Below are 26444 nucleotides of genomic sequence, written 5' to 3' on the forward strand. Positions count from 1 at the left end.
ATTCTGCCTCAAAATTACTTAGCCTATACAATTAATGTATCAGATTACACGCTGATCACGCTTTCGCCACTGTAGACGTCGTTAAATCATTTTTCATGGTGTATCATTTGCAAATGGGTTTCGGCGGCGAGATGGAGATAATGGCTGATGATGCCATCGCTGCCTCGCCGGAAACCATCTGCAAATTGCCTGAGGTGAACTCCGAGATCGTGCTTAGTGTTTTACGGGTCGTATACCACATCGCCGCGAGGTACGCATGGATACCTGTCATAGCTGCGGGGCTGTTTGGGAACGCCATGTCCGTCATTATAACTCTGCAGAAGGACAACAGGCGGATTTCAACATGCAACTACATAACTGCTATTGGCTTGGCTGATTCGGTGGTCCTCGTCGTCGAACTGGAGTGGGGAATATTTTAGCATATTTGGGACACAAGACCACCGACAGAACTTGAAATGCAGTAAGTGTTCCACAACACATGGTTCGATAACAGCGGGGAACATTATGATTAGTCAGTAAGACTGGAACTGACCCTAAATTCTGCTTTCGGAAATTGAGCAATCGGTCAACCAGGAATACCTCCTATTCCTGGTTTTGGCAATTATACATCTATGTTTTACCGGTACTTTTCCAGGTTGATGAACTACTTCGCTTTTTCCTTTGCAATCCTTTCTGGTTTCTTCCTCGCCGAGATGACAGTGGATAGGTTGATTGTAGTTCGATTCCCGATGGCTGCTCCCAGACTCTGCACAACCAGACGGACCTGCGTGACCATTGTTGTGACGTTTATTTTGGTCTGTGGTCTAAATCTTTACTGTATGTTTACTTATAAAATAGTATATCACGAACAAACAGGTAAAAAGAGATGAAGGAGTTACTTTTTGTAATTGCAAATCCTTATTGTCGTCCTGATGCACATTTAGAAATCTCAGTGGTGTAGTGTAAGCAAGTGGCCAGTGAGTTTTCCATTCCGAGAGATGGCGCAAAAACCGCAATGACACTATAAAGACTGCCACGTGCAGTGCCTCACACCCTGGCTTGTTGACCATAGCTTGACCAGAGGCATCCTGTGCTTCAGGGCCTTTAACTCGGCACTTACCGAGCTCATAACGATTACACAACTAACCCTGGTATTCGAGATTGTGGAGGGCTACATGATAGCTCAATATCGGCCTACGATCAACCAATCGAAAATTTTCGTTACCGCTTCCTCACCTGCTGGCTGGTCGTAGGCTGACGAAGAGAATCATTTGGACTTTTTCATTATTCAATCAGTTTATCTTAATCGTTTTAGGTCAGGGTCTTTTACGTATGGTAGTAGAAGGCGCCCCCGAATTGGAAACACTGGGACTCGCGGCTCAGTTGGCTATTGGCACCATCCTCCCATTTGTCATCATTGTCGCCTGCAACCTGTGGATTTTCAATGTGCTGCGAAATGCGTCCAAGAAAAGCAACAAAATGGGTGTGAGCAAAGAAGGCCAGAAAACACGAGAGAAGGAGACTACGTATTTGACCAAAATGTTAATCCTCGTCAGTATTGCTTATGTCATGACATCTATTCCTTATAGACTGTACGAGATCATAATGGGCATCCCAGAGGTTGCAGCACCGTACGACCTTCGTGTGGAGTACTGGAGTCTGCGACTCAATTGCATCCATTTCATTTTACTGACTATCTGGGATATGAATTTTGCTATCAATTTCTACCTTTACTGTATCGGGGGCGGAAAGAAATATCGCAATGACGTCAGAGAAAAATTAGCGAATATGTTTTGTCTTTGTAAAGACTGATTGAGTACTTAGGGTTACGAATGTGTATCTTTACCTCGTCTCAGCTTGCCATTTTGTGAGCTTTCCTTTACTTAATGGCGGGTACATCGAAGTCTGTTATGAGAGGATCATCATTAACGTTAGTACACATTGTCTTCCTCCCAGTAGTCTTTTTTACACTTTCAGGACATGTGAGTTGATTATTTAACTTTAGAAATAAGTTCTTTACAATAGAATACGAGTTTGATGAGTTTCTTTCGACTTTCTACTTTCGACTTTCGCATTACACAGGATGGTGGCCTTGGGTGGCAAAATTGTTATTTTGATATTTCCTTCAACGTTAAAACAACACAAACGCCATCTTCAGGGTGATGATAGAACTGACTCGACGCAAGGACCCAACGCGCCGCGTAGCGGCAAAATAACAAAGCTGGCGAAACATTTATAACGGGTCACCGTGATCTCATTATGGATTGATAGCGCGATTATGGGGTTGTAACTATTTTGCTGTATATTGTCACGAGGAAAGAAAAGCACGCGACCTAACGCCAACCTATTTATGTAAAATGATAATAGGAAATGTTAATAAATAACCATTCCTTATCGTCTTTTGAGAGCATTTTTAATTGTAAAAAGTATATGCCTACGTCAAAGAGTCTCTGCAATGGTCATTTTTATCAGAGTAGTCTCGCGCAGCCAGACCTTCTTCACTTATTATTGAAGGACTATCCCCTTGTTTCTACAGGGTTGACCATGTCTCTGAAATGAAATGAAATTGAAAGTATCATTTCTCTACACGAGCACATGGTCAAGTCCTACATGAGGGCCAAATAAGAAACCAGCTTTCCGGGTATTTTCATCTGTATATAGGAGTGGTGGCTGTCCTAGTAGATGGGACATAATGGGATGGGCCGGGATGGGTCGGCCTACGGAGGATTCTCAAAGGCCGATGCAAATGGACTGGTTGTGATAGGCTCTACGTAGTGGCAAGACAGAAATAGGAACAGAAGGAATTACAATTTTGCCAAAAATGAAAGTTGGTCAAAGTGTGCAATAAACGATTTTGATGGTCGCTTTTTTGGTTTGGCCTTGGTGAGATCACCTTTAGTCTCCACGCACGGATACGCTTGCACGGTATACAGAGTTTACACTACGAAACTCTGCGCGGAGGGCCCCAGACATGCGTAGTGGATTGCAATGAGTATGCACTGTCCTTTGTACAGCCTGGCAGACAGGCCAGATTTCTTCTGTCTCTATGAATTTCGACGTTGATTACGGCTGAAAGATGTAGAATTTTAGGATTCTGACTACATCTTCTGAAAATGAGGTATAGTATCTTATATTTCCGGCTTGAAATTTTTAGATATCGGCTACGGATCGTCTGACAGTTGCGTGTCCGTTTGTGCTCGATCCTGAAGGGTGTACACGTACGGGTATACATTGTATAGGCGTGTACATACATGTACGTAATGCGTTACCCTTAATGTCTTCTTCATGCATAATGCATCCGTATTGATGATGCTGGTCAGTACACGCTGTATAAATGTGCCATCTGTCCTCCATGAAAAAGTGACCTCACTGCCACTGGTCAAACCCTGGCTTGATTGATTGCAGAATCCCTGACAAATGCTTCAAAGAGAGGTTTTGGTTAGGGTTAGCTATAGAACATTTTGGAAGTGATGGTCATTTTGTAAGGGATCCTGCAGTAGTGCCCAAACCCTTCTTCTCCGTCCATCGTCCCCAGTCCCACGTACTCTAATCTGTTGAAGACTGGCCCAAAAAGCAAACTTACACGTACACCCAGGCTATTCAGACCTCCAAACTGACGGGGTTTTCCCATTCTAACCTTTTTTCCCTGTTTATTTTCAGATACATATTGGGAGTAGGAAGGATAGATTTTGATATAAAAGATGGATAGCTTGCTGCGTGGCAAACGCTTCTTTTGTCGGGAATGGGGCTTCAGCAAAATCAACCATTGCCTGGAGAACCGGCCCTCGGCCAAAACATGCGGTGCTTTAATCATGGGAGGGCCAGGCTGCGGCAAGACCTCCCTCTGCTGTGAACTAGTCTGGCCAACTACTAGTCATGGAAAACAACGGAACTTAAATCGGCGGTTATTGGCGTATCATTTCTGTCAAGCTCATGACATTGATACGTTGAACTTGACAAAGTTTATACAAAGCCTTGTTGAACAGATTAGAAAGTCTGGGCTTGTTGAGGGATATGGGGATGCGATTAGTGACCCTGTTGTCCAGACGGCACTGGAGACGAAAGAATGTGAGAAAAATCCCGACGAAGCTTTCAAAAAGGGTGTCCTCTTGCCATTGCTGTCATTGCAGCCACCGCCACAGAACTTGTTCTTGCTTGTTGATTCGATAGATGAGTCGTATCTTCAGTCGATAAGCGATCACAAATCCGGTAGTCGGACAGTTGCAGAACTTCTTGCCAATCATCATGCGCTCTTTCCAAAATGGCTGCTGCTGGTGTGTTCTTCACGCAAACAGAGCAAGTCTGTCACGCGTATGTTTACAGGGTTTCGAAAAATCAGTTTGGATGATCTGCGGAAGTCTCACGTTGTGCGAGATGTTCAGCAGTATATCTTGTGCCGCCTTGATCAGGAGGAGGACCTCCGGCAACATCTCAGTAGAGACACGGCTGAGATGCTAAATCAACTTCATATCAAAAGCAACGGTTGTTTTCTTTACTTGGAAAAAGTTTTGGATGGGGTTGCGGACAATTTCATCATGTTGCGCGAAATCCGAGAAATACCTGGTACATTGAATGGATTGTACCTATGGCTGTGTCAGCGACTGTTTGTGCGCAAACAGTTTGTGAAAATTCAGCCAATTTTGAATGCAATTTTGGCTGCACGTTGCCCTCTTACCGTAGATGAGTTGTATTTATGTGCCTGGACACGCAACACGAACCTGAATCGTGATGAGTTCTGTCGTCGTGTAGATATGCTTTCCAAAATCATCATCGATGGTCGCCACAACACAAAGATACTGTTCCATCACAGTTTTGCCGAGTGGCTCCTCGATGTCAAACATTGCACTCAAAAGTATCTTTGCACTGCCGCTGAAGGTCATGGTATGATAGCCATGACTTTGTCTCTGCATGCTTCCAGCCTGTCTCCATGTGACATCCAGGACTTTGCGCTTCACCTTGGGAAAAGCATTTTCCAGCCTCCGATTTATCCATTTCATCTCGCATTATGGATGGTTATGTGTGGGACGAACGTCGAGGACAGTTTGACATGTGGCATGCCAAAGGAACCGAAAGTCCGGAAACTCCTCTTAGAGGCGGGGGCTCGAATTCCCGTACATGATGAAACCCAAAGCAGTACAGCATCTAGTGAAAATAAGGATGACTCCTATGCTGGTCTCTTAGAAGATGAAACCATGATTGACCAACTCGATGGAAATGGTCGAACTATGCTCATGAACGCTGCATACCAAGGCAATTTACAGTTGGTCAATATGTTAGTGACACGAGGGGCTGATTTGGAAGTAATTGACAAAAATGGACAGACGGCTCTGAATCTTGCCTCAAGACAGGGTAACGCTGATATAGTCGCTGTGCTTCTCACATCATGTGCTAATGTTGACCATACTGACAATGATGGCTGGACTGCGTTGCGGTCAGCGGCCTGGGGTGGTCACACAGAAGTGGTCAGATTACTTCTTGAAGCTGGTGCGCAAGTGGATCATGCTGATAGTGATCAGCGGACGGCGCTACGAGCCGCAGCCTGGGGAGGACACGACGAGATCGTAATACAGCTTTTAGAACACGGTGCAGATGTGAACAAGGTCGACAATGAAGGTCGTACTGCGCTGATTGCTGCGGCATACATGGGTCATGTTGAAATTGTGGAACATCTTTTAGGGCATGGTGCCGATATCAATCATGAGGATTGCGATGGGCGCACAGCCTTATCAGTTGCTGCACTGTGTATTCCAGCAAGCCAAGGTCACTCTGGCGTGGTCAGTCTACTCCTTGACCGTGATGCTGCGGTGGATCATGCTGACCATGACGGAATGACGCCACTTCTAGTCGCTGCCTACGAAGGTCATCAGGAAGTCTGTGAGTTACTTCTCGAGAACGATGCCGACGTAGATCACTGGGATCATTCAAATCGCACGCCCCTTCTCGCCGCAGCATCCATGGGACACTCGGACGTCGTCAACATGTTGTTGTTTTGGGGAGCTGCTGTCGACACCATTGATACAGAGGGTAGGACCGTTCTTAGCATCGCTGCGTCTCAGGGCAACCCAGATGTCGTACGTCAGCTACTCGAACGTGGCTTAGATGAGATGCACCGTGACAACGCAGGCTTGACGCCACTGCACTTGGCGTCTTTTGAGGGACACAAGGAGGTAGGTTTGACATTTTTGAATTCGACTTGGTTCCCATTCATCTGGTAGATTATTACAGTCTATCCTTTTAATCTTGGGATGGTTCACATATAATTCAGAATTTTGTAAAATTCAGCTTGTGGCTTCATGATTGTTTACTAGCCCTTTTAGAGCAAGCCAGTCTTGAAAAACATGGCTGCTGCCATACCTTACAACATGGTGCATCATTCATCGCATCGGCCAATTTCTTTCTCATCATTCCAGTATGCAGCAGGTTCGCAAAGTTTGCCTGCATGTACCTTCTGACTTTGCTCTGGGAATTACCTCCATATTCTAGCTCGAGGCTTTGAACTTTTCTTGTAATAAGATATACTGGTGTTTAAAGTCAGCTTGCCATGAAATCACCTTGGCCAGATCATTCTATTACTGGCATGCCAGGTGTATGACCAACCTGTACAAAGGTAGTGTTGGTTCCAATAGAAAATACTGGCGGACTTGTATATTTGCGTATGATACCAACTGTATTTCATGGAAGTAGGATACAGTATTACAAAGTTTACAAGGCATTATGCATGGGCTGCCCATATCATGCACACTGCCGAAGAAATAAAGCCAGGTTGGCAGAATTAATTGCACAGGTTCTGAAAAACAGTATGGTTGCAGGGTAAAGTGATAAGCTTTGATTAATTTCCTCTGCTAGTCATAGTTTGTTGGAATTGCCTTCGTACATTTCTGTGGTCTTTATTGGCAAGAAAACAAGAGTATACTTCAGAAAGTCCAAAAACTGAATCTGCTGTGGTTAGACTCAGTTAGAGAGCGATTCCATGCATTGTCTTCAATCTAAGATGGTCAACGAATAGTTCTCTTAAAAACGGTACTCTGTATGTTTAGATATGTTTCTAAGAGGAAGCCAGGAAGTCTAGATGTACGATGCATAAATAGAACATGTAGAATCACTCTCCAACCACTGCAGTCAGTGCTGATGCCTTAAACAGCATATTCCCAGATGTACGTTCATCAGCGGGTTTTCAATACATTGATTGTCCAACATTGTCTCCAGTATTGATCTCCATTATCAAGCCAGACAGAAAGTCATGTACATTCAGTTGGCGAGAGAAGTTCATGTATTACCAGCAGTGTATTCTGGTATTACTAATTCCCCAGTGCAACATGATGGCTCATTCTGTGTTGGTCATACGATAATTGGCAATTGCACACTAATTAAGTGTATAGACCATGAGAATTCCTGCATTTTCATTTGTCAATAAATTTGTAAATGACTTCTGAAATTGTGTGTATGGGCACTAGGATTCCGCCTAGTACTGTTTTCAAAAAGTGAATCTCAAAAGCTACAATGTATCATCAACCTTTGCGTGACATCTAGTATGAAACCACATGTCGACACAAGTCGAATTTCGGAGGTATTCAGACTCCCAAGACTCCCATTGTGACATGGCCTGCGATCACTGAGTGTTGTACTTGTTTTCAGTGAGCTCTAAGTTTTGCCTTCTAGAATCACCTGTTGGTGCATCTTCCTTATGATAGGTGTTGTTTTGAAGGAAGTGAACTGCATTGTGGAACTCAACACCACTGGCATTGAGCAGTTTCTAGGCTTACACTACCTGTATACTCGCTCTCTCGGCTTGGTGAGCTGTTTATGAGGTGGAACTCGACTCTTTTCACATAACTTTGCAAGCAGAAAAGCTGCAGGCTACTTGTTGATTCTGTCCGAAACTATGTTTTGACCGGAATTTTGAACTGAAACTTGTTCATATCTCGACCGGTTGTTTGATAATTTGAAGACAAAAAACATCTATTCAGACGGAACGTTGTTTTGAAACCTGCCCTGTCATTTATGTATCACCTTCACCTTATCATGTTCAAATTGTCAATTACATGTAGCATTGAATTAGTTCACAGCAATTTTAATAATCAAATTATTTTTTGTTGTGAGTTTTGATATTGCTTGTTATGTGAAAGAGGTAAATCAGAAAAGAGCGATGCGGGGCTGATGTTAGTCTGCTTACCTGTGATAGGTATAATTATATCAAAAAAACAACCTGTGCATGCCTTAAAAGTGCGTGGTTGGTGCAGCAGTAGTTGCAAATTGGCAAAAAATTGCTAAAATTGGCAACAGAATTTCTGTGTGAGATTATCACCAAAATTGGAGCAAAATTTTCTCTTGATACATTTTGTAAATTGTTTTGGCACTTTGGAGAACACCATCATTATCCTTCTGCTACTAGTGCTGGTTTCTTGCATCATAAATCAAATACACTAATTTCAAACGCTTTGTCATTCCAGGTTGTCCAGCAGCTGTTAGATGGCGGTGCGAGACCTGAAGAGATTGACAACGACGGCCGCATCCCCCTGATCCTCGCTGCCCAGGAAGGCCATCAGGAAGTGGTACAAAAACTAGTCGAAGGGAAGTCGCCTTTAGATTACAAGGCACACGATGGCAAGAATGCTTTCCGGTGTGCGGCTTTCGAAGGTCACAAGGAGGTAGTCAGTTATCTCTTGACCCAGGAGACAGACTTGAACTACAAGGACATGGATGGCCGATCAACGTTGTACGTCCTTGCACTCGAAAGTCGTATCGCAATGGCAAGTTTCTTGCTCGAAAATGGTGCTGACGCCGAAAGCTGTGATTTGGAGGGGCGTACGCCACTGCATGTCGCGGCATGGCAGGGTCACGTGGAGATGGTGGAAATGTTGCTGAACTTCCAAGCGAATGTGAACGCGGTGGATAATGATAACCGAACTTCTTTGCAATCTGCGTCTTGGCAGGGCCATGTGGATATTGTCAAGCTTCTGCTGCAGAACGGTGCAGACGTGAATCATACTTGTAACCAGGGCGCGACGGCTCTCTGCATTGCTGCGCAAGAAGGACATGATGATGTCGTGAAAGTACTTCTGCAATATAAAGCCAATCCAAATCATGCTGATCAGTTTGGTCGCACTGCCATGCGGGTGGCCATTAAAGGAGGCCATACCAAGTGTGTGGCAATCCTTGAGGAATTTGGTGCTGTTTCATCTTCGTCGAATGGTGTGAACAAACGCGGTGGTTCAGCGAGTGGTTCAGGTGACAGCAAGCAGTCGGGCTCTTCTGCATTCACCCACGTCAGTGCGTTAGCCAATGGACATATCGCATCACCAGCTGAGTCCCCAGAATCTACAGCTGACAAGCGCAAGTCGTTCATGTCAAACCAGTCATCTAAGTCGAGCAGTAACTTGACATCGAACTCTTCATTAGACCGCAAGGACCCTAATCGTAGAGATGGCAACTCCTCGCTGCAAAGCCTGCCCTTCACCATGGACATTGCGTTGAGTTTCACTCAGCAGATTCAGCAATGCACACATAATTCTAAAGGAAAGGGCAACAGGCCTGTGTCCAGGGTTCTGTCTCCTGTTAGTGAACCACAGAGCCCAGTGCACACACCAGTTGGGGGCTCACCTATTAGTGACATTCAAAGCCTTGCCATGCTACGCATATCCCCTGAAAGTATGCCACAGTTCACAACGACTCCAAATCCTACTGCCAAGCATGTCACACCAAAACGAGAGCCTCTCCCATCATCGATTCACATCATCATGAACCCAAACGCTGAATTTCTCAGTGCCCAGGATGAGCCAGATGAAGAACCAGTTTGGCAGTTAAATCCTCAGCTACGGGCCCATGCCATGGGTGCAAAAGCAAACGTGGCAAGGTTAGAACTGCATAAACGAAAGGGTTCTTTACCAGAATCTGGTAGCCCGAAAATGGGACAACGAGCCCTTAGTATGAAGTCGCCAGAAACACGCAAGAAACAAAATGGAGTTCGTTCAAATCCGACTGTCATTTCGAATCCAACTGTGAACAATCCGACATATGGAATTGTTGGGAATATTAATGGATACGTGAATCAGCTAGCCAACCTTGCTGAGGACAGCCTGAATGCCATTGGTGGAGCCCCTCCTGTACCTCCGCCACATCGAACGAAGGCACAGAGGCCGACTGGACTTCCAATCAAGAAGGAGACACCATTATAATGCATGTAGGTACATTTACTCTGTATGATAATTGTGGACCCCTCTTGTAATGTAACGTACCATAGAATGAAAACATGCCTCTTATTGAGGTAGAAGTTCAATCAATTGTGCAGAGGCGTGCTTCTTGTGAGCTCAATATTTCATGTATCTCGGGTGACACAACAGTGGTGTATCGTGATTCTGGTTTACTGAAAAATGTAGACATATGATTGACTCATATTTGGTGTTCTCGTTTCAGTTTGAGCTGGACGTTATGGAGTGGTCGTGGTGGAGCTCATTCTGGCGAAACTAATGTTGGGAACGACTTCAACCTGGAGCATCTACGTGGATGTGTTTACTGCCAGCATTTTCATTGACTGTTACACAAAGAAAAATAGATACACAATGTAGTATGTATGTGTGCTTTTCATATATTTCGTTGATCATGGCCTGATTAAATTCATAATTTTTTATTTAAGAGGTCATTACATTCTGATAGGCAAGCACTAGACAAGAAATTCACTGCTTTTTCTTGTTCCAAAAAGTATATCTGTGGCACTGTGTAATTTCGTGATCTTTCAAGCAGCATGTGAAAAAATAAGCGAAGGTACACGTAGGCTTGCTGTGCCCAAAATACATGTTGTGTTCGGTGGCGCGTTGATGTATTCAGTTAGAAGTGCAATCTAGTCCAGTACTTTGAGACATTGGTGCTCAGAATTTATTGTAAGATATATTGTAAATAATGCTTTAGCACTGTGCCAATGTTAAGTGTGACTATGTCAACTTGGGCCATAGATAGACATAACTGTTGGTCATGAATCGATCTGTCACCTGTTTTCAAGACTGAATGTCTATCTCATCTTTGAATCCGTCACTTGGATCAGAAGAAATGCACTTTAAAATGTACTGGTGCGTAACTTGAAAATGATTTGATGATAAATTCATCTGGTATGCTTTGAGTGTGGTGGCGTACATAGATCTTGTATGTACCTGTGATGCATACTGACATGTTCATCTGGCTGTACATGATGCTTAGTCCTGTATTACGAACTTGTATTGTTATTTGCTTCGTAGCGTGAGTGAGTTTTGTACATAGCCATTGATGTATCATATACATGTATGTAGATCTACACATATTGTACAGAGTGGCTTACAATGTCAATGATATACAGATACAGATTTCCTTGAGGCGTTCCCTAAATGCTGTTGTGTTGACTGAGATATAAGTACCATAAATGCCAGGTTTCAACGCATTTGCATGTATAATATCTGCACTTTGTGGCACAGACAAACACAATGTACACAAACAGAGTATGCCTTTAAATGTTGAACGTTTCTATAGTAGAATTGACAAGATGTATAAAATACTGGTTTAACTTATCTTCCATGACTGGGGTAGGGGGTAGGGCACCCACGATCACATAAGCAAACAATTGAGTAATGTGATATTGTCACAAGTTAATGCAACAAAAAACCTTCCTATTTCAAGCTCTTTGGGGCCATTTCCTGCGCTATGATGATTTTTTGCCTTGTCAGTATTCAATCTTCATAATTTAGCTCACAATTTCCTCCGGATGCGTGGACTGTATACGCAGTTTCCAGGCCGAGTCAAGTGCTCATCGTCATCATGATCTTGAGTATGTGTAAATCTAAACATTATGATTAAATTTTGGGAGTAAACAGGCAAATAATCCATGTCTTGCATTTTGTCTCCACAAGGATTGATAAAACTAGAGTGCAATGCTGTAATACCTATTTATTAAGGACACCCAGGTTGATAAGGTCAGGTGGATTGAAAATGACCAGACTTGGGACCCAATTTTTGTGCTTCCACCAAATGTTGGTACCATCAATGTATGCATTGCCTTGCCTTAAAGTCAATAAATCTTTTTTTATTATGGTTGGGACCGAATGTTGTTTGGGGTTTTGTCCATATCACAGGTACCAAGGTATTTTGTTGTAAAACATTGTAAAATTTCTTAAATATTTACAGTTGCAATCTTTACTGGTTGCTGGGCTTTCGTTAAGCGTACATCCATATATTTCTGGTTGCAAATTATCCAAAAAATATGAGAGAGCCAATTTTAACCCACCCCATTGTGAAGTTGAAAGTTAAAAATTTCCTATAAGACCTTGAGCAAAATATCCTCTTGGTTAGTTTTCATTTGAGATGACCTAGAAATGTGTGCATTTGTCACATATTTTGCCCTGTCGAAGATGTTTATTTTTGGCTAGCCTTATGTAGTTTTGATATTACATATATGTGTATCAAATCAAGGGTTGGGAATGCATGTATCATGTTGTCCCTGCCATCAAAGCTGTGACAGTATCAGGTGACGGCTGAAGGCCCTTTCCCTTGTATTCATTCTATCAGATGGCTTAGGACACTTATATTGTTCTTCACCATGTACATGTACCGTAGGTGTTTGGAGCATAAAATCTGAGCTGTTCGCTTATGATTTTATCACTCTGTCGGTCAGATTCACTTCTATAAAACACATTGATGGAATGTTTTAAAGTATGTTTTTATATTTCATAATAGATGACTCCATGCTTTGGCTTTTCTGTGTGCCAATGTCAACTTCACAAATAGGAGAAATTTTTGTGAGCTTTAATTGTGTTTATATTTTGCTCAAATAAATGTAAACTGACACTGTGTCGATAATATTTTGCATATTGCTTTGTATGTGTCTAAAGAACTGTATTGATGTGTAGTAACAAAGCTCAACTTTTTTCTTTTTTAGTGCCATGATAAAATAAAACTGTCTTCAATACATCCATCTTGAGGATTTCCAGAATTTATTTGAATACTCTGGATGTATTTATTTACACCAATAAGCCTGCACCAACATGTTCTCTGTCGTGAATGTAGGACGCCTGTTTATGACTTTATGTAACCTAGACATCCACTGTGCAATCCTGAAGTAGAAATAACTACAAATTGGGAATTTATGAGTTCAATGAGGATAACTCACTGACTAGATTTTTGAATGAAAGATGAAATGTTGAAAGCAAAACAAAACAAGACTTCAGATAAGAAATGAAATTTAGATTTGCACTCCTGAATTCAAAGCTCCATTCAGAGACGGTATCATGCTAGTCAGTCTGAAAATCCTAAAATTCCTGTAGGTTGCCAAGGTTTATTTTGATCAAGGTTTTGAGAATAAGGGTAGTATGTGTTTAGTCACGGGCAAATATTGCAATAAAAGTAAAGACACCTTATTGATAAATTAAAGGCCAGTTTCATTTGTGAAAGTTGTGTGCGTGTGGCTTGCTGGTAGTTAGAAGTAGAGATGATGGTAGGAACAGTTTATTGGCATCAGCAGTGTTCCTGCATCAGTGTTACAACACCAGTGTAAAATTATATTCTAAAATACCTTGGTACCGTAAAGTCAACTTTTAAATGGAAAATGCATAAGCCTCGTTCTGAGAGTGGAGTGTTTTGGACACGCAACCAAGATGCTCTACCAAAGTTCCCTCGGGTTGCACTAAAATGTGGAACCATGCACACAGCTCACTTCAGAAGTTTGAGGCTCTCAAAACACTGCTTCAAACACAAATCAGCCAAGGAAGCATCAACCACCCTAAGTTTTTTAATGAGCACTACACATATTTGCTGAGAAAAACGCTCCAAATAGCCCATTTGCGCGGATTTTAGCGTCACTTGAGCGAGCCGATCCGGACTTCCTATACGGGCTGCCGTAACATAATGTAAACAACGGCGCTACCGGCGCTCCGGGCAGGCGATGGATGGAATTTGCCAAATTCGCACATATTCAAGTTATTTCGTGGCCTATCTTTTTAAGTTTGAGGTATTTTAGAATAGAAATTGAACCCTCGGCTTCGGACCTTGGTTGAGTTACCAAGACACTCTCGGGTGGAGCTAAAATTTCGTCCAAACCCTCGCCTGTCGGCTCGGGTTTGGACTGTATTTTAGCTCCACCCTCGAGTGTCTTGGTAACTCAACCAAGGTCCTCCGCCTCGGGTTCAATTCCTTAAATTGTAATTTGAAAATTTCAAACTCAGTTTCAAATTTTAGATTTGATTGAACAAACCTGACCTTTAATTGTCCCGTGGTCTGCCTTGGTGGTGAACTTTATATTATGACAACTGAATTGATGTATCAAGATGTAAGCGAAGACGACATAGCATACTGTGACTTATTTGTTCCATTGTAGATTACAAAACAAAACCATGACAAAAACATAGCCATTAACTTTTGATTATTTGTTGCTCAATCAAATTCTGTAAATTGAGAATTTTTTGGCAAATTGTTGTGCAGAAATTTCATGGTTGATGCGCTAGACAAGAGTGGTATAAGTTTTTGTTTGACAGTGCAGTCATGAGAATGAAGCGCTTGTGAAAATTCCTCAGTTTACAGTACATATCTTTCGTATGCAACAATGTTATGTCATAGGAAGTTGTTCGATATGGAAGCTGAAGTTGTTGGTAAGGATGTTGCTTGAGAATCTGTCAAAATGGATGCTCTCATGAGAAGCTGTTGTGACAGACGTTCTCATGGAAATCTAAGTTCGGTACTCTCTTTAAAAATGGGAACACAGTTTCAAAACCACCTTGACGTTTTAACGCCAAGGCTTAGTAATTTAGCTTCATTGCTATTGCTAATAGTTGTCTTGATATGTCCAAGTATATGTATCAAAAGTTATCCATTTAAAATAAAGATTTTCTTTAACATTATATTGGATTTTTGTCTTCTGTTAGACTCGCCTTGTACAAGGTGTGGTAGGGGAAATCCTGTCTGATACAGCTCGCTGCTCGGAGACTGTTCTTCCCAGTGTCCTTTGGTTCCAAGTCTGACACAAGAGGTCACCTGTCACCTTACCCTAAGTATCTGCTGAGCACCTGATGATGGCTGACTCAAATCCGCAACAGGCTGCTGACACCTATAGTCGTCCTAGCCCAGGGACAACCAGTAAAAAACACTGAACAGACTGATGTCATTGTGGAACATCATGAGATGTGTCCTCGGGGACATCAGTATGCCACAACAGGATACCATGTACGCACATCGTCCAATGTGTCCTTGGGACACCCGGTATAAAACAAAATGCACTTTTATTTGCACATCCATCGATGTGTCCTCAGGACAGATTATTCCATTGTGGCACATCCTCCGATTTGTCCTCGGGACACCCAATAAACATATACCCAAGCTACTTTTGGTCTGACATATCCTTGGGAGCTAAAGTAGGAGACAAAAAGGTTTCCCAATTGCAAGATTACATCGTCTGATGTGTCCTCGGGACATTCAGTTGATGTGCCTAGAAGAAATAACCGTATTCCCTACTGGCTCATCGTCCTATATGTGTCCCGGGGACACTCAGTATTGAACAACAGATCTAGATGTCCAAATGGCACATCGTCCGACGTGTCCTCGGGTCACCCGAATGAAACAAGATTCCCTCTATCACATCTATTGGCTTCAACATAAAACAACAGGAGTCCATATTTTCACATCGTCTGATGTATCTTGGGACAGTGCGGTATATCAATATGGTGTCATACGGGGTGTCCCGAGGACTGGACGATTTGCCGATAGGGAACGTGGCTAATGCTGGGTGTTCCGAGGACATGGATGACAACGAGCTGCAAGGGCTTCTTTGGTTTCATACTGGATGTCCTGATGAAACAGAGGGCGATGTGCCACCAAAGAATTCTGTGGTCATACTATGTGCCCCGAGGAGACCATTGAACGATGTTCCACCAGAATGTTGCTTCATACATATGATGTCCTCAGGACACCGACACATCACACTTGCCACTTTGGAATCCTCTTGTTTAATACCGTCCCTGTGTCAGGACAGACTACAGCGGGTGGTGTGTCACTGTAGGTAATCCTCTTGTTTCTTACTGGATGCTCCGGGGACAGGGATAGCGACGAGCGGCTTGGTCTCCAGTAGTTTCACACTGGGTGATGTGCCACATGAGAGATTTGGCAAGAGAATCCTGTGGTCATACTGGGTGTTCTGAGGACACATCGGACGATGTTCTGCTGATGACACATCATGCAATGGGCCACAAGGGAATCTGGTTGTGTCCTGCTGGGTGCTCAGATGTCACATCTGACAGTGCCACATGAAATCGTGTTGGGGCATACAGGGGGTTCCGAAGACACATGGGACAATGTGTCACAAGTGAAACATGTGCTTGATTCATAGTGGCTGTGCTGAGGACATGTTTGTCGATGAGCCTATGGTGAACCTGTTGTTCCCTACTTGGTGTCTAGAGGATACATTGACGATGTGCCATGAGCGATTTCGTTGTTTCATGCTGGATGTACCCAGGACATATCAGGCAATATGCCTGAAGTCTTTGAAGATCCTGTTGTTTAATACAGGGTGTTCCGAAGACGTACATGAGGCAATATAACACTTGGGAATCGTACTCAGTGTCCTGAAGACATGGCTAAAGATATGCCAATGGGGACACATTCAATGATCTCCAAAACGCATGATAGGATGCTGTATGTCAATATGTCATTGTATCAAGCTAATGCCCTGTTGGCTGTCCGACATGGATGGGACACCCAGAATATGCATTCTTGATAGAAACGCTAGGAAAGTATGAGCGTGGTTACCAGGACGTGTTGTCCTTGATGTTGAGTCCTAACGGCGACATGGTGCGCAGACGGTGGATCCAGAAAGACTCTCTAGAGAGTCTGGTGGCCTTGGCTTGGGCGCCATCTGGTGGGATGTGCATGAACTCAAGGATAGAGACAATAATGTCTTCCAGGCCATGATGGTCCGGGAGGATAACCTCCCGGACCATCATGGCCTGGAAGACATTATTGTCTCTATCCTTGAGTTCATGCACATCCCACCAGATGGCGCCCAAGCCAAGGCCACCAGACTCTCTAGAGAGTCTTTCTGGATCCACCGTCTGCGCACCATGTCGCCGTTAGGACTCAACATCAAGGACAACACGTCCTGGTAACCACGCTCATACTTTCCTAGCGTTTCTATCATTTATTTCTCCGTATGAGCCTTGGCACACCATCACTCTCGCATCAGCATAAACCAGCCGATGGTGTCTTCTCTTTTATTAAATATCGTTAACCATGCACCACCTAGCAGGGATATCACCCAGAATCCCCGTCCTCAAAACACCCGTACGTCACACCATACCTGAAATAGATACAACACCATATCATTTCAGTCATGAGCACAACAGCCCCAACCCTCCTCATATCCCACTGATAGAGTACAGCTCCCCCATACTACAATAAGGGAACTGGTCCGACCCACATATCGGACACAAAGGGTCAAGCAGGCCACACTACCTGCCGCATTCCGTTTAGTCCATTAGCATAACTGATGAGGTCACCTTTGTACCGAAACCGTTTTCAGAGCACACTTAAACCCTGTTGCTTATTTCCCGCCCTAGAATGACGACAGCATGTCATTCCCGCGCACACCCTACTGCCCGGAATTACTCTTGACAACCACACCAGTCAAGACCGGGACGTCACAACCACTATTGGTGACGCCACAGGGACATCCAACCGACGACGACTCACCAACAGGGTTGAGACGTCAAGACGTAAGGACAATCCAACGATATTTTTTCTGATTTGACGTCCCAGTCAGTCACAACGGTCTTACCATTGGACACAGCAGCATCACAAAACTACGTTTCCAAACAGAATATGCATTCTGTAAAGTGTCCTCCAGTCCCTAATGACAAATCAACAGCACAGAAAGGATTTACAACTGAATCTAATTATTCATTGATTTATTAAAGCTATACAAATTACAGCTACTGTGCTCTTTTCAGCACTTTGAAAGAGACCCTTGAAACCAAGAGTCAATAGCATTTATCCAAACTACCGGCTGATAGTCAGCTTGGTTCCTGATGCAGAGGACCACAAATATTAACATGGACATGTAAACACTGTTACATTTTCTACCTTGCAATCAATACGACGGCCAGCTGATGGATTTGAAGAATTGAAAGAATGTAGAATCAAAACCTCAGTACATTTAAATAGTCTTAATATTAGAGAAAGCACCAAAGTCAAAATAGTGATTCTGAATTCTGACAGAGTTTTCATTGAACGCTGCATAGGAGGTTTGAGCAAATACTCCTTGGAATGTCTAATCATCATCAGCATATGTTGTGATAGTCACATTTTCATGTTTTTCCCAGACACATGCACCTCCAATGAACGTAGCTAATAGATTTAAGTCCTTATCAAGAAGTACAAAGTCCGCATCCGAATCAAAGCCCAACGTTCCCTTTCTCTGTGTTATTCCTAACATCTTTGCGGGTGTTTCCGTGGCTGCTTCTAAAGCTTCGACGAGAGAACATCCTGAAATTTGAGAAGTCAATATCATCAAACCACTTCCAATAATGCTATACAAGTATCAGACAAAATTTGGTATTACCATGTTAGAGACAACGTCACAACCAGGTCCAATGGACAAAGTCACAAGATTAAAGAATATGATCGGCTCTGTACCGAGTGTGACAATACATTTTTGAAGATTCACTCAATAAGGAAAATAATCCTACTCACCAGTTGACGCATGGAAATGTTTAACACAGAAGTCCATCGACGCAATGCTACCACAGAGAGTATCAGTCCCTGCAATCACAGCTTTGTCATCCTTTATCTCGACATCTTGTGTCCCTATCGTGTAGGGGCCTGGAGGAAGACCCAGACCTGGAACGGCATCAGTTACCAGCACCAAACCTGAAAGGACAACCATGACCTCTCTAAGACATTGGACTACTATATGGTGTGAAAGATCTTATAATCACCTCATTGGTCTATCTATCCATGAACGTTAATCCAACATTGAACAATGCAGTGAGACAAACTCTCCAGGGGTATATGGTTACTTGAACAGCACATCTAGCAAAATTGGGGGGTGAGGAGGGATGGTAACATACCTTTTGGATTCACCCTGTAGGCTATCCTTAAAGCAGCAGCATGTGTATGTTTACCATCCGCAATGACACCATAATAAACCTCATGATCAGTTGCCAGGAGTCCGACCAGATGAGGATCACGATGATGAAACTGAAAAGTAACACTACAAGACTTCAACCAAAATAGTATTTAAAGGGACACTTCTAAACCAGGAAGTGTTGTGTGCTTTTCTTTGGTGTAACTTATCATTGCCCACCTGGGCCCTACCTATGGTCTCCCTTTTACAATCAGATTCTAACTTGAAAAGAACAAGGCAGCTCAAAAGGGTCTGAACCCACCACCTCTGAGCAAGGAGTCAATCGCAGCACTACACCACAGCTCTGAGGACACTTCTGATGTTTAAGTACTTACTGGTAACATGGCATTGAACAAATGTGTGATGAACTTTGCACCAGCATCAAATGCAGCCTCTCCTTGGGCCAGGCTGGCCACGGAATGACCTGAAACAATGAACAAGTTTTGGGTTCATAGTCTGATATTAACAATGGTAGAGGTATTACCATTGGACATTAATCCCAGACTGGCCTGAAACCTTTCAGAAGAACTCAGATGAGCTGTCTAATCAGCGCCACTACCTGCAATCCTTTCAAAAGTAGTTATCCTGTACTTACCAACAGCTACTCTGACACCTCTCCTCGACAGCTCTCGAATCACATCAGGAGCTTGCTCCAGCTCAGGGGCAAGGGTTAGGATAGCAACGTTGTTGAGTGACCCATACATATCCAGGACATCCTGAAATCCTCTTCTGAATTCAGCAATCAAACCTTCAGGATGTGCTCCCTTCTTTTCCTTACTGATGAACGGACCTTCCAAATGAAGACCTGAAGGGGAATGATAAAAAATGTTAAAGGCCCCATTCTTGCTTGTTAAAGGTTTTAAATGTATAGGAGACCAGAGAGTACTTTTCATGGCATATAGCCTCAGCAATATATGGTAAACCCCTTTACTTTCTCAGGCCTACTATTTTGGCAATCTTCGCAAGAGGGAGTACAATTGCAAACATAGCCACGAAAATCAGGATATTTTCTGTACATGATGTACCTACCTAATATTCCAGCACCATTTTCACTCCCCTCCGTCTTCTGGACCCTCGTAAGGATCTGTTTGTACTGCTTGGATGACGAAGTGATGATGGTCGGACAGAAGGATGTGACACCATGACAGAGGAGGCCCTTGGAAACCGTTTGTAATCCTGCTTCAACGTTAGCAGTGTCAAGGGAGAAGTCTACACCAAAGCCACCTGAAAGATATAACGCCGTCACGGGTCAACTTAGAATCAGGAAGGTGGTTCAAAATCCTGTCACAGCAAGGCCTATTCATGCTGTAGATTGGCTTGCCACTGGGTGGATACAGGATCAATTTACAAGAAACATTTGGTGTTACATTCATTAAAGCAGGCTACCGTACACCTATACCCCCCCCCCTAATCACTTACCATTTATTTGGACATCAATGAATCCTGGGCTGATGATGCATCCTTGACAATCAATGCAGATATCTGCCACAGATCGCTCATCGAAGAAGATTTTCTCAGGATTAATAATGATGCCATCACGGCTCCAGAGATTTTCTCGAATAAGCTGATGGTCGCGTAACAACAAGCAGTTGGTGTATCGAACTAGGAATCTTTTGCTTTTGGTGTTTCCCTTGGAAGGCATGTTTCAGCACTGCAAAATGAGATATTCAATTAAGTTAAACTCTCTAGATAGACCTCGCCAGCCCTCGTGTAGGCTACATGATGACACATGGTAAAGTGTCCTGCCCAATGTTCAACATGTGATGACATCATCATTAACACCGTAGTAGGCTATTGTAAGCAGGACATCTACATGACGCGACCAATTCAGTTTTTCAGTGATGATGGTAAAGTGTCTTGCCCAAGGACAAGCGGCCAAGCCAAGCAGGAAGCCAAGAGATGGGACTGAATTTGTCATGTTTTGCAGGGTTTGAGCTCGAGTTCAGTTATCATTTCGTACGTACGGCTGCTAAGCGTCTACGACCACTGATCAACTATCACTGCAGTAGGCTTCGGCTTAGAGAGAGAAATCACGTACGTGACGTAGGCATCAGCTGCTATGGCCCGCTTAATGAACTGCTTGGGAGAGAGAAATCACATACGTGACGTAGGCGTCAGCTGCTATCGCCAATTGGCCTATGTTGCTGGAGTTTCGACTGACAGTGATATGGCTCTTCCAAAAGAGGGCGGGAAGAGCTGAATGGATATCCAGCTGGAAGAGGGTACCAGCCTGGAATCGGGTGACGCTGTATTGACTCTTCCAGCTGGCCAATTTCTATTAACTTTTTCAACGGGTCTTGTGTAAATACAAGGTTAACATGGCCAATAAGACAGTGTGAAGTAATGAACTTGGTTGCCCTATAATGCATTTTCCATTGGCCTCGATTTGTGGTTTTTATTGCCCATTGGCACCTGGCCACATTTGAGCTTCTTGTGCCCGACGCATCTTAGGTGAGAGTGAAAAAGAGTGAGAGTGAAAAAGAAGAAAAAAACGATGTTGTATCCTATCCAATAAGATTTATTCTTATAAAATCACATTACTACCAGTATAAACTATCCGGATGCATGATTTTAGTATTGAGGAAAACAAGCAAATAAAAGTATTCCTACTTCACTCTGACTCACATGGGAAACAAGGTACAACAGAACAAAATAAGCAAGTAAAAGTACATAAGAAATCGTTGCACTGCCAAAACAGAACCAACCATTACAGCATTTATTTGGACAAGAAGTACAACATTAGCAAATACCTCGACCCTTTCTACAACCAGTATTAAACTTTAGCAAAATTTTACATAAAACATTCATGATTACAATGTACATGAACATATTTAATCCTTTTAGCTACCCTACTTTCAATGTAAACAAGTTTTTTTGCACAACTGGCCAGTTTTGCAGAAACCCTTCAAAGGTTCTCTAGGAAGTTCTAAGGAATCTCTTATTTCACTCAGACAGGCAATAACATGATTTCAGGGTGATATGAATGACTGTTAGGGTTGATAATGAATTCTCAGTGGTACTATTTGATGAAAGCTCAGGCCAAGGGTAGTTCAAGCTTCGGTTGTCACAAAGATGAGGCCAAACAAGAAACAAATCCTCTGAAATTGGAATACCCATTACGATTAAGATTAAGCCTGATAGGGCAGGATCGGCATGTGATAGAACAGTTTTCTTATAACTAAACTGGATGACAACCTTCATGTACATGTATGCAAAAGCAAATGTAACATATGGTTCCGTTAACAAGGTGTGTCTGTGAATATCATGACTGCGAGTGCGAGGGCCTGCTAGACATAGTCAGAACCTGCTAGACTAAGTGTTCACCCATTAGACTGCGAGTGTGAACCTGCTTAGCAGGTATTTACAGAATTCAGCTGCCGATGCATTCATGACTATATCACATGCCTCCTATGATTCATAATCATGATAGACATAAAAACAAAATAAGTATTTTGAGATTTTTTTAATTCTCCACTTTGGATAATCTTGGGAGTTCTGAGAGGTATCACTGCATGAATCATATGTATATGTCCATAGTGGAAATCACCTTGCTACCTAAGATGCGTCAGACTGAGAATGACGGGATTACGGAGCAATCAAAGTTCATTGTATCACATTTACTTGACATCAGACAAAGCGGCTACACCAGGAAGAGTCTTTCCCTCCAGCAGCTCCAAGCTTGCTCCACCACCAGTGCTGACATGGCTGACCTTGTCCTCGGTGCCCCACTTGGCACAGCAAGTAGCTGTGTCCCCACCACCTGAAACAGTACAACATAATTTTATTACAGTCCGAGCCAGAGAATCCAAATCCGGAGCTTCCAGCATGACGAGCCATCTTGTATTCCTGATTCCCGAGTCCCATAATGGTGCTTCTCAGAAAACATCCCTCCCTTGTTCCAAAGAGGTGTTGACATTCTCTTGATAGTTGAACATGTAACACACCTTTTCACGAGGGGCAATCATGACAGATTTTTCTTAATTTTGCACTTACCAATGATAGTGGTTGTTCCAGCGGCCGTAGCAGCCACAACTGCGTCCATGGCATCCTTCGTACCAGCAGCGAATTTGTCAAACTCAAATACACCAAGTGGTCTGGAAGGCAGGGATTGAAAATTAAGCTTCCATTCAAAGCTAACAAACTTCTCATACGGAATTTTAGCCACAAGGTACATACATGTAGGTACTAGGTACAAGGAACCTCGCTTTTAAATCTCATTCCAAGGACAAATCAATTCAGGAAAATCTGGAGAACAAGAAGTCCAACTCATCAAGAAGCTGAAAATGTGCCTAGCACTTACCCATTCCAGACAATCAGCTTGGCTCTTTTGATAACTTCACAGAATTTGGCAACAGATTCCTTTCCACAGTCAAGGCCCTGCAAACGAAACAGAAATTGTGATCACTGACACCAAGGAAACAAATTTTAGTGAGAATAGCCTAGTGCCGGATGAGATAATTTCAAGTATATGCCAAAGGACAACCAGGATACTTATGCCACATTTATCTCAAGTTTAATCCATCACATACTTACCATCCATCCCTTAGGTATCCCATCCGATACTTTAGCTGCACCAGTTGTTGCATTTTTGTCAAACTTGTCTGCCGTCACAAAATCAGAAGGTAGATGAATGGTCACGTTTTTCGCCTTGGCCTTATCCATCAGTTTCTGTACGATTTTTGCCCCATCTTCATCATAGAGAGAATCCCCGATCTGGAGAGAAATTAAAACATGTTAAAGCTCCCTGCATGACAGTACATGTACCTTTCAAATAGACTGGAGATGTTCTGATCCATTCCAATGAAAACTAAACCAATGTCCATAATGACAAATACAGATATTCTGTGACGTAGAAAGAAAGAACAAATTTTCTGGATTTCAGTTCCAAATACTCACTTCCATATTGTTGAGGACTTTCAAGAAGGTGTACGCCATTCCTCCCCCAATGATCATCTCATTCACTTTCTCCAACAGGTTCTCAATAAGTTGAATCTTGTCTTTAACCTTAGCACTGAAAACAAACCAAGCAACTATCAAAACAAGAATATGATAAAACAAGTGGATTGACAAGGGCATCTTCAGCCACCAAATCAGGTGATATTTTTAGTCGCAAACGATTGCAGTTAGACATGAGAGAAGTAAAACTCGGCAATCTACAATCAATATCAAACATCATACTGTACCTACCCTCCAAGAATTGCTAAGAATGGCCTATCAGGGTTCTCCAATGCCTTTGAAAAGTATGTTAATTCCTTCTTCAGTAGATATCCACATGCTCTTTGACTGTGATTGCATCCAACCATGGAACTGAAACGATGAGGCTTATTCAAGACAACAGCAGATAAACCACCTGGTGTTCAAGCGTTGGACTATTCAACAAGGTAGAACAGGACATAAGTAAGATAGAATACGTTACAGCACGTCTGCAAGGTCATCTTTCTCAGCATGTCAAAGCTCTGTGCACAGCAAAGGGAGCTTGACATGTTGAGGCAGTTTAAGCCAGCCAACCTATATCCTCCTTAACAGCAAGCCAGGCAAAAGTGCTTTAGAATTTCACAGTATTTGCCTTTTTTACCTGTGAGCTCTGTGTGCAGTACCGAAAGCATCATTCACATAAACATCGCCAAGTTTTGACAGCGATGCCCGGAATGCAGCGACATCTGCCTCGCTGGCCTTGACCTTCTGTCCATCTGCTCCGACACCCTTGCCTTCCTCTGCGACGTGGAAGCGCAGATTCTCCAGCAGAAACACGGAGCCCGCTGCTGGGTTGGCACATGCGCTTTCCACTTCTGCTCCGACGCAATCTTTTAAGACTGTAACTGGCCTGTAAGATGATGAATATACTGTCATGAATTTTAAACGTAAGAAAACGTATGTAAAGCAGTTTGCAGTCCAACAATCTTAGCAATTAGTGTCACCTTAGGGTGGGAATGTCATCCTGCAGGTGGCCAGTGGCCTGAACTTCTTAATCTGGGAGGGCATGTCCGGAGTCATGAGGTGCATTGCTTGTTCATCGACCTGATAGAAAAAGTAGCCTGGCTCTGAGCCCTGAGATGCCTCTAATTCCTCTCACCTTCCAAGTTCCTTTTCTACAACTGCGGCCACAGGTTCGAGGGAATATTTTGGGACAACCTTGCCATCTGGCCGCCCCAAATGGCTCATGAGGACAACAGACTTTGCTCCGTTCTCCAATGCATGCCTGACAGTGGGTAGTGCTGCGACAATTCTGCAATTCAACGGAAAGAAGGGGTTATGATACAATCTTAGTGCAGTATGTTGGACAGGTGAGACATGAAGACCTCATGAAATATGCCAACTAACAAGAGACAAGTATGAAAAGTCAAGATAGGTGTACGGAAGACTACAGGAAGTGGGAAATCATAAGATTGATCTGTCAGATGAAGATGCAGCTAATGCCTAAAGACGCTCGGTTTTCCTTACCTCTGTGTGTTTGTGATAGTCTTCCCATCCATCGGCACATTGAAATCAACCCTGAAATGGTAAGAGTAAGAGACTAGAGGAATGTTACTTTAATATTGACAGCTAGGTTCAGAGGCTGAGAGGGAATCTCTCTAATAGGCATTGAACTGTTGCACGACGATTCGTAGGGGAAATTGGGTCCACTGTTTATACCAGTTCGTGGTAAGATAGAAGGGCGCATTGCATTTGCAATAGTCAATAGCAACGGGTCAGGATATTCCTGACGTCTTTCGTACTTTGAAAACGCCCAATCTTTCACCACGACACTAGTCTCTGTCAGATATCTGACATCTCATTCGACCTTCGGTAACAGTATGCAGACTAGGCCTACAGACTTCTCTTGAAATGTACATGTACAATGCACGTATGTGCTATGTACACACTGCACAGCACATACAACACAGTGAATGCCCTTAAGTCGGTACACTTGTAAACCTGTATTTCTTTATCAAAAGTCGTTACCTGATCAACACCCTCTTTCCTTTCAAGTCTACATCGGTAATGGAAAGTTTATTGGATAATGCCATCTTGAAATTCGATGGATCAGGGACAGTTTTATGAGATGAAAAGGCGAACGTCCTTCGTCGACCTCACGAGCGAATTGGCAATTCTTCCAGCAGCGCCGAGGCGGCTCTTCCACCGGAGGGAGGGGTTTGCATGGTGGACTGACGTGCGACCTTTGGTAAGACACTTATTAATGGCCAACTTTGGCTATCACTGGTTATGGGCAGCTTTGATGTGGGACCTTTGATGGCTGTAAGTGACCTTGGTACGATATTTCTTGATGGCTTGGCTTGAGGTATTCCCTTTGGCCACCAAGCGCAGAGCCTTTTTCAAAGCATCAGATCAATTGTATAAGCAA

The 26444-nt window shown here is 43.2% G+C and overlaps 3 protein-coding genes across 7 annotated transcripts; 1 reads left to right on the forward strand and 2 right to left on the reverse strand.

Annotated features, from left to right (window-relative positions):
* The first annotated feature begins 137 nt into the window (after window positions 1-137).
* LOC135493094 (ankyrin repeat domain-containing protein 50-like) lies at window positions 138-14831 on the forward strand. Of its 4 annotated transcripts, none has more exons than XM_064779978.1 (6): window positions 138-460; window positions 635-855; window positions 1295-3097; window positions 3640-6146; window positions 8430-10159; window positions 10393-14831. In XM_064779978.1, the coding sequence occupies exons 4-5, from the start codon at window positions 3681-3683 to the stop codon at window positions 10152-10154; spliced, it is 4191 nt and encodes a 1396-aa protein (XP_064636048.1). In that variant the 5' UTR covers window positions 138-460; window positions 635-855; window positions 1295-3097; window positions 3640-3680; the 3' UTR covers window positions 10155-10159; window positions 10393-14831. The 4 variants fall into 4 exon arrangements, with proteins under 4 accessions (XP_064636048.1, XP_064636049.1, XP_064636052.1 ...); XM_064779979.1 differs by having other exon boundaries at window positions 635-794; XM_064779982.1 differs by having other exon boundaries at window positions 138-250.
* Window positions 14832-17856: 3025 nt separating this feature from the next.
* On the reverse strand, window positions 17857-21243 carry LOC135493254 (N-acetylglucosamine-6-phosphate deacetylase-like). Of its 2 annotated transcripts, none has more exons than XM_064780393.1 (8): window positions 21141-21243; window positions 20522-20753; window positions 20132-20326; window positions 19698-19907; window positions 19438-19526; window positions 19047-19176; window positions 18670-18846; window positions 17857-18462 (listed from the first exon to the last, which is right to left on the reverse strand). In XM_064780393.1, exons 2-8 carry the CDS (start codon window positions 20742-20744, stop codon window positions 18248-18250), a joined length of 1239 nt encoding a protein of 412 aa, XP_064636463.1. In that variant the 5' UTR covers window positions 20745-20753; window positions 21141-21243; the 3' UTR covers window positions 17857-18247. The 2 variants fall into 2 exon arrangements, with proteins under 2 accessions (XP_064636463.1, XP_064636462.1); XM_064780392.1 differs by having other exon boundaries at window positions 21067-21240.
* Window positions 21244-21599: 356 nt separating this feature from the next.
* LOC135493253 (phosphoglycerate kinase 1-like) lies at window positions 21600-26197 on the reverse strand. The gene is made up of 10 exons (XM_064780391.1): window positions 26045-26197; window positions 25544-25594; window positions 25176-25328; window positions 24678-24926; window positions 24290-24409; window positions 23999-24113; window positions 23636-23815; window positions 23403-23479; window positions 23096-23196; window positions 21600-22862 (listed from the first exon to the last, which is right to left on the reverse strand). Exons 1-10 carry the CDS (start codon window positions 26107-26109, stop codon window positions 22720-22722), a joined length of 1254 nt encoding a protein of 417 aa, XP_064636461.1. The 5' UTR covers window positions 26110-26197; the 3' UTR covers window positions 21600-22719.
* Window positions 26198-26444: the final 247 nt, after the last annotated feature.

This window comes from Lineus longissimus, chromosome 9 (assembly GCF_910592395.1).
Source record: "Lineus longissimus chromosome 9, tnLinLong1.2, whole genome shotgun sequence".
Taxonomy (NCBI): domain Eukaryota; kingdom Metazoa; phylum Nemertea; class Pilidiophora; order Heteronemertea; family Lineidae; genus Lineus; species Lineus longissimus.

What these genes read in the sequence shown, in the direction of transcription:
- LOC135493094 (XM_064779978.1), top strand. Translation starts at nt 3,681, where the DNA reads ATGGATAGCTTGCTGCGTGGCAAACGCTTCTTTTGTCGGGAATGGGGC. An exon ending in CTTTTGAGGGACACAAGGAG is followed by an intron (nt 6,147 to 8,429) that starts GTAGGTTTGACA and finishes TTGTCATTCCAG; the next exon opens with GTTGTCCAGCAGCTGTTAGA.
- LOC135493254 (XM_064780393.1), bottom strand. Translation starts at nt 20,744, where the DNA reads ATGCCTTCCAAGGGAAACACCAAAAGCAAAAGATTCCTAGTTCGATAC. An exon ending in AAATGGTGCTGGAATATTAG is followed by an intron (nt 19,908 to 20,131) that starts GTAGGTACATCA and finishes ATTCCCCTTCAG; the next exon opens with GTCTTCATTTGGAAGGTCCG. An exon ending in AGGTGTCAGAGTAGCTGTTG is followed by an intron (nt 19,527 to 19,697) that starts GTAAGTACAGGA and finishes TCATTGTTTCAG; the next exon opens with GTCATTCCGTGGCCAGCCTG.
- LOC135493253 (XM_064780391.1), bottom strand. Translation starts at nt 26,109, where the DNA reads ATGGCATTATCCAATAAACTTTCCATTACCGATGTAGACTTGAAAGGA. An exon ending in GTAGAAAAGGAACTTGGAAG is followed by an intron (nt 24,927 to 25,175) that starts GTGAGAGGAATT and finishes ATCATCTTACAG; the next exon opens with GCCAGTTACAGTCTTAAAAG. An exon ending in GGATACCTAAGGGATGGATG is followed by an intron (nt 23,480 to 23,635) that starts GTAAGTATGTGA and finishes TTTCGTTTGCAG; the next exon opens with GGCCTTGACTGTGGAAAGGA.